Raw genomic sequence first — 19705 nt, 5'->3', positions numbered from 1 at the left:
AGAGCTTATTAGCGGAGCTATGTGTTTGTACAAAATGGATACTCCAACAAACAGATTCGAAATGCATTTCAACCTGCATAAATAAGCCTCAAGAACAGCCAGAAGAAATGGAGAACTCCACGAGGATGGTTTTTTGAGCCTCTGTTGATTGCATGTCCTTTAAGATCAGAGCGGGGTGTTAAAGCAACATCAAATAAAATATGCCTTCTGCCCTCCAGGGTGAGTGGAAATGATGCTAGGTCCTGTTAAAAACAATGTAGGTCCAAGGGAATAAAGGATATATAAAATCCTGTGCCAGTGTCAGAAATCATACATTGGTCAGATGTGTCACACTATTAGAGGTAGATCTGCTAAACACAGACATCACACCAGACTGGTTCAGCCAGAAAAGTCTGCTGTTGCTGAACACTGTCTTGAAATGAGGCTAGCATGAACTATGAAGAGACAAAGATCCTTTCATCTGTCACCATAAACTGGAACTCCATCATTAAAGAAGCAGTCACAATACGTATAAGTAACAACCTGATTAACAGAGACACAGGATTTCAACTTAGCAAGGCATGGGAACCAGCACTATAGGTACTAATGCACTGTCAGCCACAGACAAATGAATGAAACAAGCCAACACAGACAGGGTATCAGAGTCCAGACACTTAAAGTGGGCACCTACAAACTGCCCATACATGTGTAGGGCCGCATCTTGGGCCCGTGCTTTTCCCACATCGCACATGTAAAGACCTGGTCCATTTCCCTAGCAGGGGGCATTGGAAGTCACCAGCATCTATGATTTGTCTACAATGATGTTACAGTCCCACCCCTTGCCACCTACACTTTTCTAGCAAACACATATATTGGTGAGCCACTGCAGAAAAACATCAGTAAGCATCTGAAGACAACAAGCAGCTGTCTTGTTGAAACATTGTGCAGCTTTCACAACATTATTCAATGTGATGCCCCTGAATCGCTGAAGCAAAAAACATCAGAATCTCTCCAATGTAATGGTCAACAAATAATAGACGCTGAACACATTTGCCTTATACTTAACAAACCTTTTTCGGTATATCAAGCAGTGTTTCAGTTTTTTCACTCTCTGCCAACAATCTTTCCCTACAGAGTGTATAAGATTTGAGAAATCAGTTTGTCTAACACCTGCACCTTTGAAGGAGGTTCTCCTAATTATTAAGAATATGGGAAATTCCCTGTTATCTGGCTTTGATGGTTTACCTAGATATGTAATAAAACAGGTTGATGATTAAATAATGCAACCACTTTGTTACATAATCAACTGTTCCATGAGCAGCGGCCTTTTTCCTCAGCCACTCAAAACCTTCAATATATTTCCTTCACACAATAACCGGGACAAGCACGAGGTCAAAAATTATCAACTGATTTCTCTCCTGCCAAGTGACTCTACAATAATACAAAAAAATTGTATATTCTCAAGTAATGTCCTTTGTTGAAAGAAATTTCCTACTAAAAGGACAGCAGTTTGGTTTTTGAAAAAATAAACACATCAATGAGGCTCTCTTTTCATTTACTGGCTGATAGTTCATGCACTTAATAAAAATTGCTATGCTTCTGAACTTTTTATTGTTTTAAAAAGGCATCGATCCAGTCAATCGCATTCTGCTCCTATGCAAAAACTAGATGCTTATGGTACAAAATGGGTCTGTAATCAGTGGTTTTCAGTCATATCTATCAGAGGGCAGCAGGTTCAAATACCAACACAATATTTACCTCTTGAAAAGGTTAGCTTATTTAGAAATTAAACACATCAACAACAACAAAAATCAATTGCTCTGCAGTGGCATGCGCACAGTTTTGAAACTTCCTGGCAGATCAAGAATGTGTACCCACTACGGGCACCACTATTGACCTGCCCTCAAGATTCACTTCTGCCCATATCCCTCTCAAACTTCCCAAACTGCAAAGAAGCTATGATGCATACCTCACTGTACTAGCACTCCTGGATGAAAGGAGTTTTAATCTGCCAGGAAGTTTCAAAACATTTTCAACTGTTAAAATCTTATACTTAACTTCCAGTCTCCCCTATTACTATACAAATGGGCCTCTGAATGTAAGATAAGTTTTAATTGTACTCATGCTGTAAGGCTGAACAGTATTAAAAGTAACAGGGCACAAATAATGTGATTAGCTTCAGGTATGTCCACAACTGTCTTAATCTATTTGAAAATACAAAACCTACCTCTTGAATAAGCAGATTACATATTTCCTTTATAAGTACAATAATTTTTGAATTGTTGCAGTAATATCGGCTGTTTGCCCACACGAGGCACACTGTATGCATAAGTGGCCACAAAATAGGTTGACATTCACAAAAGATGGTATTTTCTAACTGATCAAAATATTTTTGCAGTGGCTTCAAGTAAATGACTATGTCACGTGCTTCTGCAACAGCTGGAAAAGAATATTGCTGTATAAAATACATTATGTTGAAAGTTTATCTTATGTACAAAATTTTGCATTTTGAATAAGTATGTTACTAATTTTATTTACCTAAGCTTGACCATTTTTTAAATATTTTGATATATAAATATTAAACATAATATTCTTCAAATACAAGATAGAATGGGAAAGATGTATAAAAGACATTCTGAAAAGTAGCATTATATAACAGGATGGTATCTCCTTCAAGAACACAAAGGTTTCTGGGATGGACTTGTCACAGAATCTATAGCAATATCTGTCCAGACTACTTCTGCATGTGTTCAGGCACATCAAAGGTGATAGCAAACAAATTATTAGTACTTATATGAATCTGAACAACAAACATTTATTAACATGTACATGTTGAAGATGAGTAAGAACTTGTGACTTACGAACTGTAGCAAATTAACACTTTGGACGATGAGCCTCTGTCAAGCAAAGAATATCTCATTGTTATTCTCTTGGAGCTTCACTATACAAAACAACTACTGAAGCTGAAAAATAAGCACCTCTGTTGACTGGACCATGAACTCATTCTCAGCTACCAAACACAGTAGGCAACTAGTCCAGTAGCACATACTGATGAATTCACTGGGCGGTGGAACTGTTTAGCCATATACAAGCTCCGCTAATGATGAGTCAAAGCCTGTTTTGCGAGTACTGCAAAGGTCAAGTATGATCTTAGGTAATGCCATTGTCCAGCTTGTGGTGTGACACATGAATGCAGCCTTTACAGAATGCTACCTTAGTAAGACAATGCAATTGTTTGCCAGGAGGCAACTGGTTGATGCAGGTCATGCTCAGGGCCTGAAGATAACACATTTTGGTGTCAAAACTGGTGGCATGTTCTGAATAAACAAAGTTGGATTACAATAAGGCTGTTGGTTTTAAAAATCATTATTCAAGTACCTCGTGTCCAGCTGCTGACCCACTGTCCTCAATGGATTATCAGAGGCTTGTCCTGCAATTAGATGCAACTGCCACTGCCATCTGAGTACGTGCAAGGTGAGGAGCATTTGTGTGCCTGCTTCCTAAATTTCTGTCGATAACAACAGATTCTCAAATTATCACTGTCTGAGAGGCAATCATAATCTGCTCATGTCACTGGCGACAAGGCACTGCTGCACAATGCCACTATGGTACTGACTGACTGCTACTGCTGAACCTGGATTTCATGGCTTCAAAAAAAAAGTGTGACACATGCAAACGCTTATGGAAAAGGATTATATACATTAAATATGATGTTAAAAAATAAAATATAACTATAAATAAGTTTATTTAAAAAATTCTTGTTGGATTTTTTATATACCATGTAATACAAATTCACTACTGAATAAATTGTGAGTATAGTAATTGCTCTTTGCAATGTTTGAAACTATCACTTATGACAATATTATGAAAAGGACAGACTGCTACTCACCATGTAGCAGAGATCCTGAGTCGCAGGTAGGTACAACAAAAAGACGGGCAAACAAGTAAGCAATCAGCCAAAAAGTCCTTCATCAGAATTAGACAACATACACGTAAACATGACCAAAGTCTCTGGGTGCTGAAGCCAGATGTGTGTATGTTGTCTAATTCCAATGGAGACCTTTTATGGCTGAAAGCTTACTTGTTTGAAAGTCTTTTTGTTGTGCTTATGTGGAACTCAGCATGTCTGTCTTATGGTGAATAGCAATCTATCCTTTTCATAATAGTGTCATTATTCCACCCTGGATTTTCCATTGTTTGAAACTATCACTTATTTTTGAAATAGCTGTAGGTGTCTGGGTATATATATATATATATATATATATATATATATATATATATATATATATATATATATATATATATATATATAAAAACAAAGATGATGTGACTTACCAAATGAAAGTGCTGGCAGGTCGACAGACACACAAACACAAACATACACACAAAATTCAAGCTTTCGCAACAAACTGTTGCCTCATCAGGAAAGAGGGAAGGAGAGGGAAAGACGAAAGGATGTGGGTTTTAAGGGAGAGGGTAAGGAGTCATTCCAATCCCGGGAGCAGAAAGACTTACCTTAGGGGGAAAAAAGGACGGGTATACACTCGCACACACACACATATCCATCCACACATATACAGACACAAGCAGACATATTTAAAGACAAAGAGTTTGGGCAGAGATGTCAGTCGAGGCAGAAGTGCAGAGGCAAAGATGTTGTTGAATGACAGGTGAGGTATGAGTGGCGGCAACTTGAAATTAGTGGAGATTGAGGCCTGGTGGATAATGGGAAGAGAGGATATATTGAAGAGCAAGTTCCCATCTCCGGAGTTCGGATAGGTTGGTGTTAGTGGGAAGTATCCAGATAACCCGGACGGTGTAACACTGTGCCAAGATGTGCTGGCCGTGCACCAAGGCATGTTTAGCCACAGGGTGATCCTCATTACCAACAAACACTGTCTGCCTGTGTCCATTCATGCTAATGGACAGTTTGTTGCTGGTCATTCCCACATAGAATGCGTCACAGTGTAGGCAGGTCAGTTGGTAGATCACGTGGGTGCTTTCACATGTGGCTCTGCCTTTGATCGTGTACACCCTCCGGGTTACAGGACTGGAGTAGGTGGTGGTGGGAGGGTGCATGGGACAGGTTTTACACCGGGGGCGGTTACAAGGGTAGGAGCCAGAGGGTAGGGAAGGTGGTTTGGGGATTTCATAGGGATGAACTAAGAGGTTACGAAGGTTAGGTGGACGGCGGAAAGACACTCTTGGTGGAGTGGGGAGGATTTCATGAAGGATGGATCTCATTTCAGGGCAGGATTTGAGGAAGTCGTATCCCTGCTGGAGAGCCACATTCAGAATCTGATCCAGTCCCGGAAAGTATCCTGTCACAAGTGGGGCACTTTTGTGGTTCTTCTGTGGGAGGTTCTGGGTTTGAGAGGATGAGGAAGTGGCTCTGGTTATTTGCTTCTGTACCAGGTCGGGAGGGTAGTTGCGGGATGCGAAAGCTGTTGTCAGGTTGTTGGTGTAATGCTTCAGGGATTCCGGACTGGAGCAGATTCGTTTCCCCACAGCCTAGGTCTTCGTGGCAAACGAATCTGCTCCAGTTACTTTCCAGTCCACCTTTATCTCTCCTCATATATTTTTATTTTCATTTTCATTTCAGCCTCATGTTACACTTTCCACCTTCTACTACCATGTCACCCTCACAACACCCCCACAACGACCCCATTAAGTTTTATTTACATTCCCTCCGCAAACATGCCTTCACCCTAGCCAGATTATGCTCCCATATTTTATTTACTCAGGCTTGTCTGACATTTGGCATTACCCCCAAAGGCCTCACACTCAAAGTTCCCATCTCTGGCTGCAACCCTTCTTTCCATCAGTCCCTATACCAGTTCCAAACTGAACAATCCATTGCCCTCACCCACCTAATCCTTCACCTACACATCAACTCAGCCAATGAACACACCCGTCAACTCCTATCCTTAATAAAAGTCCTTAATCTTTCCTCTCCCACATCCACACCGGCTGTTCAGAGCATCCTCCTACAGGCCAACCGTAAATTAGAACAGCATGCCACCCTCCACCTCAAAAAACTATCCAATCTCCTGGTTTCCCACCTCCGGAAAGGCAACTCACTCACCCTTCACAACCTTTCCAGCAAACCTCAACCTCCTCTCATTGCACACCAACCCAGTCTCTCCCATCTACTCAATCTCCCACTTCCAGCTCCACTCCCTCCAAAACCTCAAAATTCCAATCAACACAATCTGGAACCACAACACCCTAATTCAGTAGTTAACCTTTCCTCCAAACCTCTCTCCAATCCGAAACCTCTGTCCTATCCAAAGGCCTCACCTTCAGCCCCACTCCCAGATTCAACCAAACAGCCCTCGTCAAAGATTTACTGTCCTACACTCGTACTCTCTGCTGGAAATATCACTTTGCCATGAAGAAAAATGATCCTAATCCTACTCCTAATGATCCAACTCCCCAAGACACCATCCAAATTGAACCCTGCCTGGAACAGTTCCGTCCTCTGTCGCAGCGGGACCCACCTCCTCCTCCTCAAAATCACCCTCTCCAAACCTTCCAGGAATTTCTGACTTCCAGCCTTGCATCTCAATCCTTTTTAAAAAACCTTAATCCTACTCCCAACATCACCACTGCTGAAGCCCAGGCTATCCGTGATCTGAAGGCTGACCGATCCATCGTCATTCTTCCGGCGGACAAGGGTTCCACAACCGTGGTACTTCATCGTCGGGAGTAAGTGGCTGAGGGACTGCGTCAGCTTTCAGACAACACCACATACTATGTTTGCCAAGGTAACCCCATTCCCGACGTCCAGGCGGAGCTTCAAGGAATCCTCAGAACCTTAGGCCCCCTGCAAAACCTTTCACCTGACTCCATCAACCTCATGACCCCACCGACACCCTGCACCCCTAACTTCTACCTTCTTCCTAAAATCCACAAACCCAATCATCCCGGCCGCCCCATTGTAGCTGGTTACCAAGCCCCCACAGAATGTATCTCTGCCTACGTAAATCAACACCTTCAACCCATTACATGCAGTCTCCCATCCTTCATCAAGACACCAACCACTTTCTTGAACGCCTGGAATCCTTACCCAATCTGTTACCCCCGGAAACCATCCTTGTAACCATTGATGCCACTTCCTTATACACAAATATTCCGCACATCCAGGGCGTCGCTGCGATGGAGCACTTCCTTTCACGCCAATCACCTGCCACCCTACCTAAAACCCCTTTCCTCATCACCTTAGCCAGCTTCATCCTGACCCACAACTTCTTCACTTTTGAAGGCCAGACATACCAACAATTAAAGGGAACAGCCATGGGTACCAGGATGGCCCCCTCGTACGCCAACCTATTCATGGGTCGCTTAGAGGAAGCCTTCTTGGTTACCCAGGCCTGCCAACCCAAAGTTTGGTACAGATTTATTGATGACATCTTCATGATCTGGACTCACAGTGAAGAAGAACTTCAGAATTTCCTCTCCAACCTCAACTCCTTTGGTTCCATCAGATTCACCTGGTCCTACTCCAAATCCCATGCCACTTTCCTTGACGTTGACCTCCACCTGTCCAATGGCCAGCTTCACACGTCCGTCCACATCAAACCCACCAACAAGCAACAGTACCTCCATTATGACAGCTGCCACCCATTCCACATCAAACAGTCCCTTCCCTACAGCCTAGGTCTTCGTGGCAAACGAATCTGCTCCAGTCCGGAATCCCTGAAGCATTACACCAACAACCTGACAACAGCTTTCGCATCCCGCAACTACCCTCCCGACCTGGTACAGAAGCAAATAACCAGAGCCACTTCCTCATCCTCTCAAACCCAGAACCTCCCACAGAAGAACCACAAAAGTGCCCCACTTGTGACAGGATACTTTCCGGGACTGGATCAGATTCTGAATGTGGCTCTCCAGCAGGGATACGACTTCCTCAAATCCTGCCCTGAAATGAGATCCATCCTTCATGAAATCCTCCCCACTCCACCAAGAGTGTCTTTCCGCCGTCCACCTAACCTTCGTAACCTCTTAGTTCATCCCTATGAAATCCCCAAACCACCTTCCCTACCCTCTGGCTCCTACCCTTGTAACCGCCCCCGGTGTAAAACCTGTCCCATGCACCCTCCCACCACCACCTACTCCAGTCCTGTAACCCGGAAGGTGTACACGATCAAAGGCAGAGCCACGTGTGAAATCACCCACGTGGTTTACCAACTGACCTGCCTACACTGTGATGCATTCTATGTGGGAATGACCAGCAACAAACTGTCCATTCGCATGAATGGACACAGGCAGACAGTGTTTGTTGGTAATGAGGATCACCCTGTGGCTAAACATGCCTTGGTGCACGGCCAGCACATCTTGGCACAGTGTTACACCGTCCGCGTTATCTGGATACTTCCCACTAACACCAACCTATCCGAACTCCGGAGATGGGAACTTGTTCTTCAATATATCCTCTCTTCCCGTTACCCACCAGGCCTCAATCTCCGCTAATTTCAAGTTTCCGCCACTCATACCTCACCTGTCATTCAACATCATCTTTGCCTCTTCACTTCCGCTTCGACTGACATCTCTACCCAAACTCTTTGTCTCTAAATATGTCTGCTTGTGTCTGTATATGTGTGGATGGATATGTGTGTGGGTGCGCGAGTATATACCTGTCCTTTTTTCCCCCTAAGGTAAGTCTTTCCGCTCCCAGGATTGGAATGACTCCTTACCCTCTCCCTTAAAACCCACATCCTTTCGTCTTTCCCTCTCCTTCCCTCTTTCCTGATGAGGCAACAGTTTGTTGCGAAAGCTTGAATTTTGTGTGTGTGTTTGTGTTTGTTTGTGCGTCTATCGACCTGCCAGCGCTTTCGTTCAGTAAGTCACATCATCTTTGTTTTTTATATATATAAAAATTAATAGAGGGAAACATTCCACGTGGGAAAAATATATCTAAAAACAAAGATGATGTGACTTACCAAACGAAAGCGCTGGCACGTCGATAGACACACAAACAAACACAAACATACACACAAAATTCAAGCTTTCGCAACAAACTGTTGCCTCATCAGGAAAGAGGGAAGGAGAGGAAAAGACGAAAGGATGTGGGTTTTAAGGGAGAGGGTAAGGAGTCATTCCAATCCTGGGAGCGGAAAGACTTACCTTAGGGGGAAAAAAGGACGGGTATACACTCGCACACACACACATATCCATCCACACATATACAGACACCACACTGTATATGTGTGGATGGATATGTGTGTGTGTGCGAGTGTATACCCGTCCTTTTTTCCCCCTAAGGTAAGTCTTTCCGCTCCCGGGATTGGAATGACTCCTTACCCTCTCCCTAAAACCCACATCCTTTCGTCTTTCCCTCTCCTTCCCTCTTTCCTGATGAGGCAACAGTTTGTTGCGAAAGCTTGAATTTTGTGTGTATGTGTTTGTTTGTGCGTCTATCGACGTGCCAGCGCTTTCGTTTGGTAAGTCACATCATCTTTGTTTATATATCTGTGTGTGTGTGTGTGTGTGTGTGTGTGTGTGTGTGTGTGTGTGTGTGTGTGTGTGTGTGTGTGTTCGGGAAAAAAGTACAGTGAAAGCAATAACACCTGTCCAAATAAAATAAAAGCTTTTTTTCCTACTGCATACCACTTGTGTAAAGTATTCCAAATTAGTTAACAGATCCTGTCAATCTTCACTGGATCACACGGTGCATTTTCAAGTTTTCCATTTTTCTAAAGTTGTTGTTAAAGATAGTTTTGTACCTGGAAAAGGTCTTCACATCACAGGAGCATATGCAGGTGGTGAGATCACTGCAGGACAGTTTTAGTTCACTGTCTTCAAATGTGGTGGCATTCTCAGAAAGACTATCACTTTATAGAATATCCAGGATTCCACTGGAAAACACTTTGCACTTTATCGTTCACTTTCTCAGCCACATGACCACGAGCTTGCCCAACTCACTCTGGATGTGTCACACAATATCCAGGGCATCACACAGTTCAGAACCAGCACCTTCCAGTCGTATGAAGGCTTTTGATACCACTGAAAAGTTGGCATTGACGTATGGTGGGTTCCAGAAGAGGTTTCTGTAAAGACCTCTTTCAGAATTTTGATAGCATTTGATTCATAGCTATCAAGCTCACAAATTGGTGCAGTAATACTCAGCAGCACCGAACCAGGAACTCCATAGTGTAAGAACAGGCTAAGGGGGAAGGAAAGTGATGGTGCTTGTTCTTTGAAGTTCTGCACCTGTAGCAGAGCTTTCACGTAGGTTTTCTTGCCACAGGAAATTAATTTGTCCACATCAAGGTAAATTGACTGCACCTCTTCTACAACTCTGTGTAATGCATATGCAAGGTAAATGACATACACCGTACTAGGGTAGAATATCTGAAGCCCTTGACTGCTTTAGCCATGTATCAAACACCATCTGTTACTAGCAGTAATACGTATGTTATTTCTGTTCACACCATTCAATCACAGTAGCTTCACAGAATTGTAAAACAAAATGGCAATTGTCAAGCCGTTTACCCTGTCGAGAGTGTCACATGTTAGGAGGAACATTTCTCCAGGCTTGTCAAATTTAAGAAAACAACTACATCATTTGAAACATAACACACACCCACATTGTTAATTTCATCTATGGTCACACAGCTTTTGGTCAGCAGCATTAATTTATATTACGTTGCACACCTCCACGCAGCACATGAATAAATAGTTCTTTCTCAATGTAGATTCATCTGGAACTGAATTTTTTGTGCTTCACCAAGAATTGTCTGAAGCATGGCTTCTTCATCTTCTAAAATGGCATGTTGCAAGATACTATCATCCCACATAAGTCCTTGAAGAAAGATTGCTGGACATTTCTGTTCAAAATTATAGTGTTTGTCTGCTGTCATTTTCAGCACTTCTCTTTACACAGCTGCTGTGATTGGCAGTATTACGGTGTTGTTGCATATGAAAGCACTTTCCTGCACTAAAATTAACTTCATATAGTCCACAAAATAATACTTCCCCAAACTATAGCCCTGATTAACAAAGCTCTGCAGCAATTGTTGTGCTTATTTGTGGCAATATCATCTGATAGATTGCCATGTGAGCAACATAGTCATGTTTTTATTCTTGTGTCCTTAAATACATGACAAATTCATGCTTTTTTTGGGAAAAGTTGGCTAAAATACAGCATATTGTGGCAAACGTTGGCCAAAATATGAATTATTACTGAGAAAGGTGTGAACATGACTTTACACACACAATAAAAATACATTTATCTACACTACTTTATCTGGATTCATGCATAAATTGTTGTAAAATTCACCCTAAAGTTCAGGGAAAATATATGACTTGTCATTAAAATCCAGGTCCCAATTATTGCACCTTGAATCCTGCCATCCAGATCTGCGATGGTGTCAAAGGACATTTATGCTATCATAGCTTTAACCTGAGTCAGAAAACGGCTACTCAACAGTGTACAAAATTATGTGTCGAATATAGTCCTAAATCAACTTTACTAAACAGGTGCCTCAGGGATTGTGACGGCCTCCTGTGTCTGATACCTTCTTGCATTAGCACTTTATGTGCAAGCTACTCTCATGATGCAGATACTCAGTGCATACCTGTGCAAACCAGATTGCTTCAGCACTCACGGAGTCTTGCATTTTAATAGTCTGAAATTTAATAGTCTGAAAATTCTGCTGTCCATCATGATAGTTTGTATTTATTTTTCTAGTATCTGTAGGCTGATCACATCCAAGTCAGCAATGTCAGAACAGCTGTAATAATATTCATCCAAACTACTTCTGCATGTCGTCCAGTACAATGGCCATGACAGCACATACGAGGGCAGTTCAATAAGTAATGCAACATATTTTTTTTCTGAAACAGGGGTTGTTTTATTCAGCATTGAAATACACCAGGTTATTCCCCAATCTTTTAGCTACACAACACTATTTTTCAACGTAATCTCCATTCAATGCTACGGCCTTACGCCACCTTGAAATGAGGGCCTGTATGCCTGCACGGTACCATTCCACTGGTCGATGTCGGAGCCAACGTCGTACTGCATCAATAACTTCTTCATCATCCGCGTAGTGCGTCCCACGGATTGCGTCCTTCATTGGGCCAAACATATGGAAATCCGACGGTGCGAGATTGGGGCTGTAGGGTGCATGAGGAAGAACAGTCCACTGACGTTTTGTGAGCCCCTCTCGGGTGCGAAGACTTGTGTGAGGTCTTGCGCTGTCATGAAGAAGGAGAAGTTCGTTCTGATTTTTGTGCCTACGAACACGCTGAAGTCGTTTCTTCAATTTCTGAAGAGTAGCACAATGCACTTCAGAGTTGATCGTTTGACCATGGGGAAGGACATCGAACAGAATAACCCCTTCAGCGTCCCAGAAGACTGTAACCATGACTTTACCGGCTGAGGGTATGGCTTTAAACCTTTTCTTGGTAGGGGAGTGGGTGTGGCGCCACTCCATTGATTGCCGTTTTGTTTCAGGTTACAAGTGATGAACCCATGTTTCATCGCCTGTAACAACCTTTGACAAGAAACTGTCACCCTCAGCCACATGACGAGCAAGCAATTCCGCACAGATGGTTCTCCTTTGCTCTTTATGGTGTTCGGTTAGACAACGAGGGACCCAGCGGGAACAAACCTTTGAATATCCCAACTGGTGAACAATTGTGACAGCACTACCAACAGAGATGTCAAGTTGAGCACTGAGTTGTTTGATGGTGATCCGTCGATCATCTCGAACGAGTGTGTTCGCACGCTCCGCCATTGCAGGAGTCACAGCTGTGCACGGCCGGCCCGCACGTGGGAGATCAGACAGTCTTGCTTGACCTTGCGGCGATGATGACACACGCTTTGCCCAATGACTCACCGTGCTTTTGTCCACTGCCAGATCACCGTAGACATTCTGCAAGCGCCTATGAATATCTGAGATGCCCTGGTTTTCCGCCAAAAGAAACTCGATCACTGCCCGTTGTTTGCAACGCACATCTGTTACAGACACCATTTTAACAGCTCCGTACAGCGCTGCCACCTGTCGGAAGTCAATGAAACTATACGAGACGAAGCGGGAATGTTTGAAAATACTCCACAAGAAATTTCCGGTTTTTTCAACCAAAATTGGCAGAGAAAAAAAATGTGTTGCATTACTTATTGAACTGCCCTCGTAAATTACTGGCATTCATATAAATCAGAACAATAAACATATATTGACAAGTACATATTGAAGATAAGCAAGAACTTGTGGTTTATAAACTGCAGCAAATTAATATTAAGCATGAAGAAGTTCTCGCTGTCTAATCCCATAGAGCATCACTACACAAAACAACCACTGACACTGAAAAAAGAACACATCTGGTGGCTGGCCTTTGAACTCACTGGCATCTACAGGACACAGTGGGTGACTTTTATTCACTACAGTCTATATAAAGAAACTACAGTCTGTATAAAGAAGACAACAAACTTGTTCACAATATATTATCAAGAATTGATTTCTGTGCAAATTTCATTACTTTACAAGAGTGTATTAATACATATTTAATTTCACAATCTTTGGTTACTTCTATGAGCCAAAAGTGTCTACTAATTTTGACTGATCCACAAATGATTAGCAGGTCTGCACCAGTTCATATTCAAAGTCCTCTTTGTGGTAGACACCAGTAATAATTTCCATGAACATATACCATAAAGTATGCATTTACGACATTATTCTACCCTCGATTTTCCATTTTTTTTTAAATGTACATTTGAGTTTACTGAGACTCCTTCGATTCTACTATAACCACTCTTAGTTAAGGACTGTAAGACTGACGAGAAATGCTGCACACCATGCTCACTGATCACATAAATATGTTGCAGAATATCTGTGACAGAACATTGGACATACAGACAAATACAATGTCTGAAAACGAACTAGTTATAACTTTGAAACTCAAGTCACACTGTGACATATTCACAGGTTAAACTGAAAACTGCAGAAACGTTGTTCTTCAGGAAACATACATGTATTTCTAAGCCACATGATAAAACAACTACTGGACATACACTCCTCGACAATTCTGTGTGATATAACTTATTTGCCTAGTCTATGTGATTATTAAGCAATACATGAGCTGATACTTATCCTGCATGAAAGAGCACTTTTATGTGAGAAAAATTTAAATAAAAATTAATATTTAGTAATTTTAACTTACGTTTCTAGATAGTTTCCAATAAAATTAAATATGCAGATGATCAGTCAGTGTTGGCTGAGCAAAGAAAGAACTACAATTAATGAGAGTGAGAATTGTAAAAGCAAGAAAAGAGTATGGACTGAGGATAAAAATAGGAAACATCAAAGTGATGGAAATCAGAAAACATGAAAAATCATTTGGGTACTTGGGGAGTTTGGTGACAGGGAATAGAAGCTGCTTAGGGAAAATAAGATATTCTATATCTACAGATACAAGAGCTTTTGAAATAATGAAAGGTTTGTTGGTAGCAAAATGCTTTCTGACAGAGTTAAAAAAGGGATTCACCAAGTGTCTTATCTGAAGTGAAATATCATATGGGAGCAAATACTGACAATCAAAAAAGAAAGAGGAAAATTACCAGAATACTTTTGAAATGTGGTGAAAGTGCTAAAAGTGAAATGGACTGACTGAATGACAAATGAAGAAGTACTTCCAAGAAGAAGAGAGCGAAGAGAACTAGTGTAAATGATATGTATGAAGAAAACATCCTGGCTGTGACACGCAATAAACTGCGAAGAAATTGCCTGCAGTCAAGAATTAATAAAGGAAAATACTGCTGGGAAGAGAGGAAGAAGAAGACTTGGTATACTAGATGGCACTGAGAAAAGGACAAAGTTACAGGCAGATTAATGAAGAGGCACAGGGTTGTAAGGTATACAGGGTGTACATAAAGTCCCAGAACACTTTCAATTATTTATTGCACAAGAACTAAACATTGTATAGATGTCATAGATATTGCATTTTGAAGAGAAACTCTGAAAGTTTTTTTTACAAACATTCGATATGCGAACCATGAGTGACCCGGCAGACATCAATACAGTAATCGAATTCTTGCCATACCTGTCCCAGTATGGCATTGTCGTGTATTCTCTTCCTGAGCTCTGCTACATCACGTGGTAGAGGCGATCTTTAATGTGTCCCCACAGAAAAAAGTCACAAGGAGTTAGATCTGGTGATCAGGAAGGCCATTTCTGAAACAGCTTGCTCCGCACCTGAACTCGCCGTGTTTGCGACTAGCGCTGACTACCGGCACAGTAACAAAATGCGCTGTGGTGGTATACATGAAAAAAAACTTTCAGAGTTTCTCTTCAAAATGACATATGTTTGATATCTGTACAATGTTGGTTCTTGTGCAATAAATAATTGAAAGAGTTCCTGGACTTTATGTGCACCCTGTAATATATACCAAAAAGAAGGATGTTCACTAAAATAATAATTAGGTACACTGCCACAAACACATCCAATCCTATTAAACATGATTCCTGCTGTTTTTAGGTTTCAGTTTTATTTTTATAAAAAGACAAAGGTCTCTGCTTACCATCGCCCTCATTACAGGTGGGTCCCTCTCATTCTGGGGTCTGAATGACCAGCCCTTTCTTTTAACCTCTTCTTCCTCCCCCCCCCCCCTCTTCCCCTAGAAAGAAACTATTATTTCCAAATGCTAGGCATTGCGCCCATTTTATACATGTGTACCAGTAGTTTTACTCATTTTGCCTCCTGGAAGTAAATAATGGCTACCTATTCTGTCTCATAACTTCTTAGTTTTCTCGAATGAATTTTCTACTGATACAATTAAAAGAGAAAATTGACATAAAAAACAGTGATTCTTCAAAAGTCCTAAACTATGTAACCTTCCAAAAGAAACCACTTCATGTACAGCTGATAGCACAACTTCAACAGTTGCATCACGTGCCATCTGCAACACATTGTTCACAGGCACCTGCCACATATCAATCACAACTAAACCATTAATGATATACTGGATAAACTGAGAGTCACATATTTAGTTGTAGAATTTCAAACCCATTTTATTTCTAAATTTCAATTGTTGTATGTTCACTATTTACAGTACTGATCTTAGCTTCACTTTGACAGTGACTTACAAAGCAGGACTTTAAAAATGTTAATTATCAGTCAAAAATTACAATATTACCTGCTACTACATTACGGAACATTGACTTGAAGCATGGGAAATATGCACTATCAGTCAGCTCTAGTATTGAAGCCATATCCACAACTCGAGGGTCACGCATCTGATGGTACAAATTTTCCATGTTCTTCAGACGGTTATTCCAAAACAAAATTTCTGCACACAAAAGAAAAAAAAAACAGTGTCATATGTAGCTTTGAATGAAATTAAATAAGCTCTTATTACTAAGAAAGGATTTGTAGCAATCTTTAAATACTTTGTCTGTAATGTACAACACAGTTGTGTTGTTCCATAATCGATTATGAAGAAAATCATGTCAGAAATGGCTCCTTCAGTGATAAACATTGAAAGTGGAATAATAGTTCATCTGATGTAAAAACAAAATGACTGTTAGTATAATTCAAGATACAGATAAATGTATTGCTCTCCAACACAGAAACAAGATGGCTGGTGTAACATGATATAATAAATAAAATGGTTTACACTCCTGAAACAGAAAAACAATACATATGCAATGAGACTAGCAATGCACCAACTTGTGTGTAAGGTATACCACAACTGTTCATGAATACATGAATATAATGACTTGCTACTAGGTTGCTGAAGGTACTCTACACTGTAATAGCGGTTGGTCATTAATAACTCGAATATTGCTTCATTAAATGTACACAACTTTTTCATTTCTTTTATATCGGCTGTAAGTTTGTAATACAATTTTATATCTTTAATGTTTGTTAGCTTTTGTGTAGTAGCCTTGTTTACTCTTTTTATGTGGATATCACTGCACATTCTTATATTATATGAATGCAGATTTGGGTTGTTTTTGAAATTTTCAATGCAGCTTTTTATGTTAGTTACACTTTTTTGTATGTAGAGGCATGGTAAAGGTAGAATATTTAGCTGTCAAAATATATGCTTGGAGGGTTTTTGTTATAACTTCAAGTTGAACAAATATATTTCAAGGAAGACGCAATACATGAAAGTCACAGATCAAGTAAACAGAGTAAGATGTGTGTACACTTCAACAGTCAAATCATAACTGAGTCCAAGTCTAGCGGCCGCTAGCTGACTGGCCGCTTATGTGGCGCTGCTGCTGCATGGCTGGCAGACAGCGTCGCATGTAGAGGACGCGCGTAACTGCACGGCGGCACTTTGAAAGATCGGCGAGTCACAACACTTTTCCCCCCTTTGAATTTTTTGCACAGGTCTTGATGGAGGTGGCCTGTAGATTGCTAACGTCCATAGGTGTTGTTTGACTGGCCGTAAAGTCTCGAGGAGGAGGCTTCCCGTACGGACGGAAGTGTCCCTGATGAAAACGGGTCGAGATGACAGGAGACGTGGGGGTCGAATCTGCTGGGGCCCCGTGCACCATTCTGCCCGTTGCGGCAAGTCCTGTTGTTATAACAGGAGACATGGGTGACGTGTCCGCATCCGTAGGAGAAGGAGGTGAGTAGAGTTGCTCCGACAGATGATGGTCATCTGGTTCCTGCATGGGCACGTCTCCTGGTGGCGTCAGTTCTTGTGATGGCACTGATATGATGGTAAGAGCACTGCGTTGTGGTAATGAGAGATTCCAGTATCCCGAGCGTCAGGTAGAGCCAAAGGGGTTGTAGCGGCATCCGGAACAGCCGTTGCCAGCACACGAGGCCGAAGCTGGTCCGAATCACGCACTGCAACACCTGTGTCCGTCTGGATTTCATACAGGCGTTGGCCACGGTGTCGTAAGATGCGGCCAAGACTCCATTTTGGCCGCCTGCCATATCCCCGTACCCATACGAGGTTGTCGACGGTGAACTGACCAAGCGAAGGCACCCGCGGCCGTGAAGTGGAAGGCCACAGAATATGAAGTAGCGTGCGGGGCTGTCGGCCATGTAACAGCTCAGCCGGGCTGTGGTCGCCCATGGGGGTGAAACAGTAAGAAGCCAGAAATTGGAGAAGTGCATCATCAGCAGAAGAAGTCAGGAGTTTCCTCATCTGAGCCTTAAATGTGGGGACCAGTCATTCAGCCTCACCGTTTGACTGTGGATGGAACGGAGGGGTCGTGATATGCATGACGCCATGACGGGCTTAAAAATCCGCAAAATCGGAAGAGGCAAATTGCGGACCATTATCAGTAACAAGAGAAGAGGGAAGGCCTTCCAAAGAGAAAATGCGAGCTAGAGCATTGGTGGTTGCCGCGGTGGTAGGCAACATGCAACGGACAATGAAAGGAAAGTTACAGTAGATGTCAATAGCGAGAAGCCAATAAAAACCTAAAAAAGTCAGCATGAATACGCTCCCAGGGCTTCTCAGGCGAAGGCCACGGTGCCAAAGATGACTTCGGGGCGGCGGCCTGTGACGCACAAGGGCTACAGGCAGCGACCATGTGTGCGATTTCAGAGTCAATGCTGGGCCAATACACATGACAGCGCGCCAGAGATTTTGTGCGAGAGACACCCCAGTGCCCTTGGTGAAGGAGGCGCAAGATCGAAGCATGCAAAGATGCAGGTACCACAACACGCGGCGAAGCATTTTCGGTGGAAAGAAGGATAACACCACCCCTAGCCGTGAGGCAGTAATGCAAAGCGTAGTAGTTCCGCAATGGATCAGAAGTCTTAGTGGATGGACGATCTGGCCAACCCTTCTGAATACAGCGTAAAACCCTTCTGAATACAGCGTAAAACCCGGGAGAGGGTAGGGTCAGAACCCGTAGCAGCCGCCAACCGGTACCCGGTGATGGGGAACCCGTCCACAACCCACTGCTCGGCAACATCCAGATGGAAACATAAACGTTTGTCCCAATCGAATGCCAGATCAGGACCCATGGGAAGGCGAGACAGTGCATCAGTATTCGCATGTTGAGCCGTTGGCCGGAAATGAATCTCATAATTAAAATGAGACAAGTAAAGAGCCCAACACTGGAGGTGGTGTGCAGCCTTGTCGGGAAGTGGCGATGGATGAAACAAGGAAACAAGTGGTTTGTGATCCGTAACAAGATGAAATTTGGATCCATAGAGAAAAATACCAAACTTATGAAGAACATAAATAATGGCCAAAACTTCTTTTTCAATTTGAGAATACTTTTGTTGGGCATCCGTGAGCGTTTTGGAGGCATAAGCAATGGGTTGTTCAGAACCGTCAGCAAAACGGTGCGCAAGGGCTGCACCGACCCCATATTGAGAGGCGTCCATGGCAAGAACAAGAAGTTGGCCAGGACGATAAGTAGCCAGGCACGGGGCCTGTTTCAGCATAGTCTTCAATTTCTGGAAAACCACAACGCATGACGCGGACCAGTGAAAAGGCACGTTTTTATGCAACAGGCAATGCAACGGCTGAGCCATTGAAGCAGCAGATGGTAAAGATTTGTGATAGTATGCTATTTTCCCCAAGAAGGCCTGCAGTTTCTTAACAGATTTTTGAAACCCCAAGTACATTATAGATGCCTGAAAAAATTTTGATTTCTGAAGATTACACTTAAGACCGGCAGTCTGTAAGAGATGAAAAAGTGTGCGGAGATTTTGAAGATGTTTCGTCAGTGGTGGAGCCAGTGACAACAATGTCGTCCTGGAAATTTATACACCCAGGGACAGTGAGCAATAATTGTTCCAA

General features: G+C 42.4%; 1 protein-coding gene across 1 annotated transcript in view; it reads right to left on the bottom strand.

Annotated features, from left to right (window-relative positions):
* The window catches only part of LOC126234993 (dynein beta chain, ciliary-like), a 732993-nt gene that overhangs the window by 647981 nt on the left and 65307 nt on the right, over positions 1-19705 (bottom strand). The window contains exons 6-7 of the mRNA XM_049943730.1: positions 16121-16273; positions 2207-2418 (exon numbers count right to left, since the gene is read on the bottom strand). Of these exons, the coding sequence (XP_049799687.1) occupies positions 2207-2418; positions 16121-16273 (365 nt within the window). The remainder of the gene's footprint in view (positions 1-2206; positions 2419-16120; positions 16274-19705) is intronic.

The sequence above is a fragment of the Schistocerca nitens genome, chromosome 2 (genome assembly GCF_023898315.1).
Source record: "Schistocerca nitens isolate TAMUIC-IGC-003100 chromosome 2, iqSchNite1.1, whole genome shotgun sequence".
Lineage (NCBI taxonomy): Eukaryota > Metazoa > Arthropoda > Insecta > Orthoptera > Acrididae > Schistocerca > Schistocerca nitens.
This window is presented reverse-complemented; position numbering and strand designations above follow the sequence as displayed.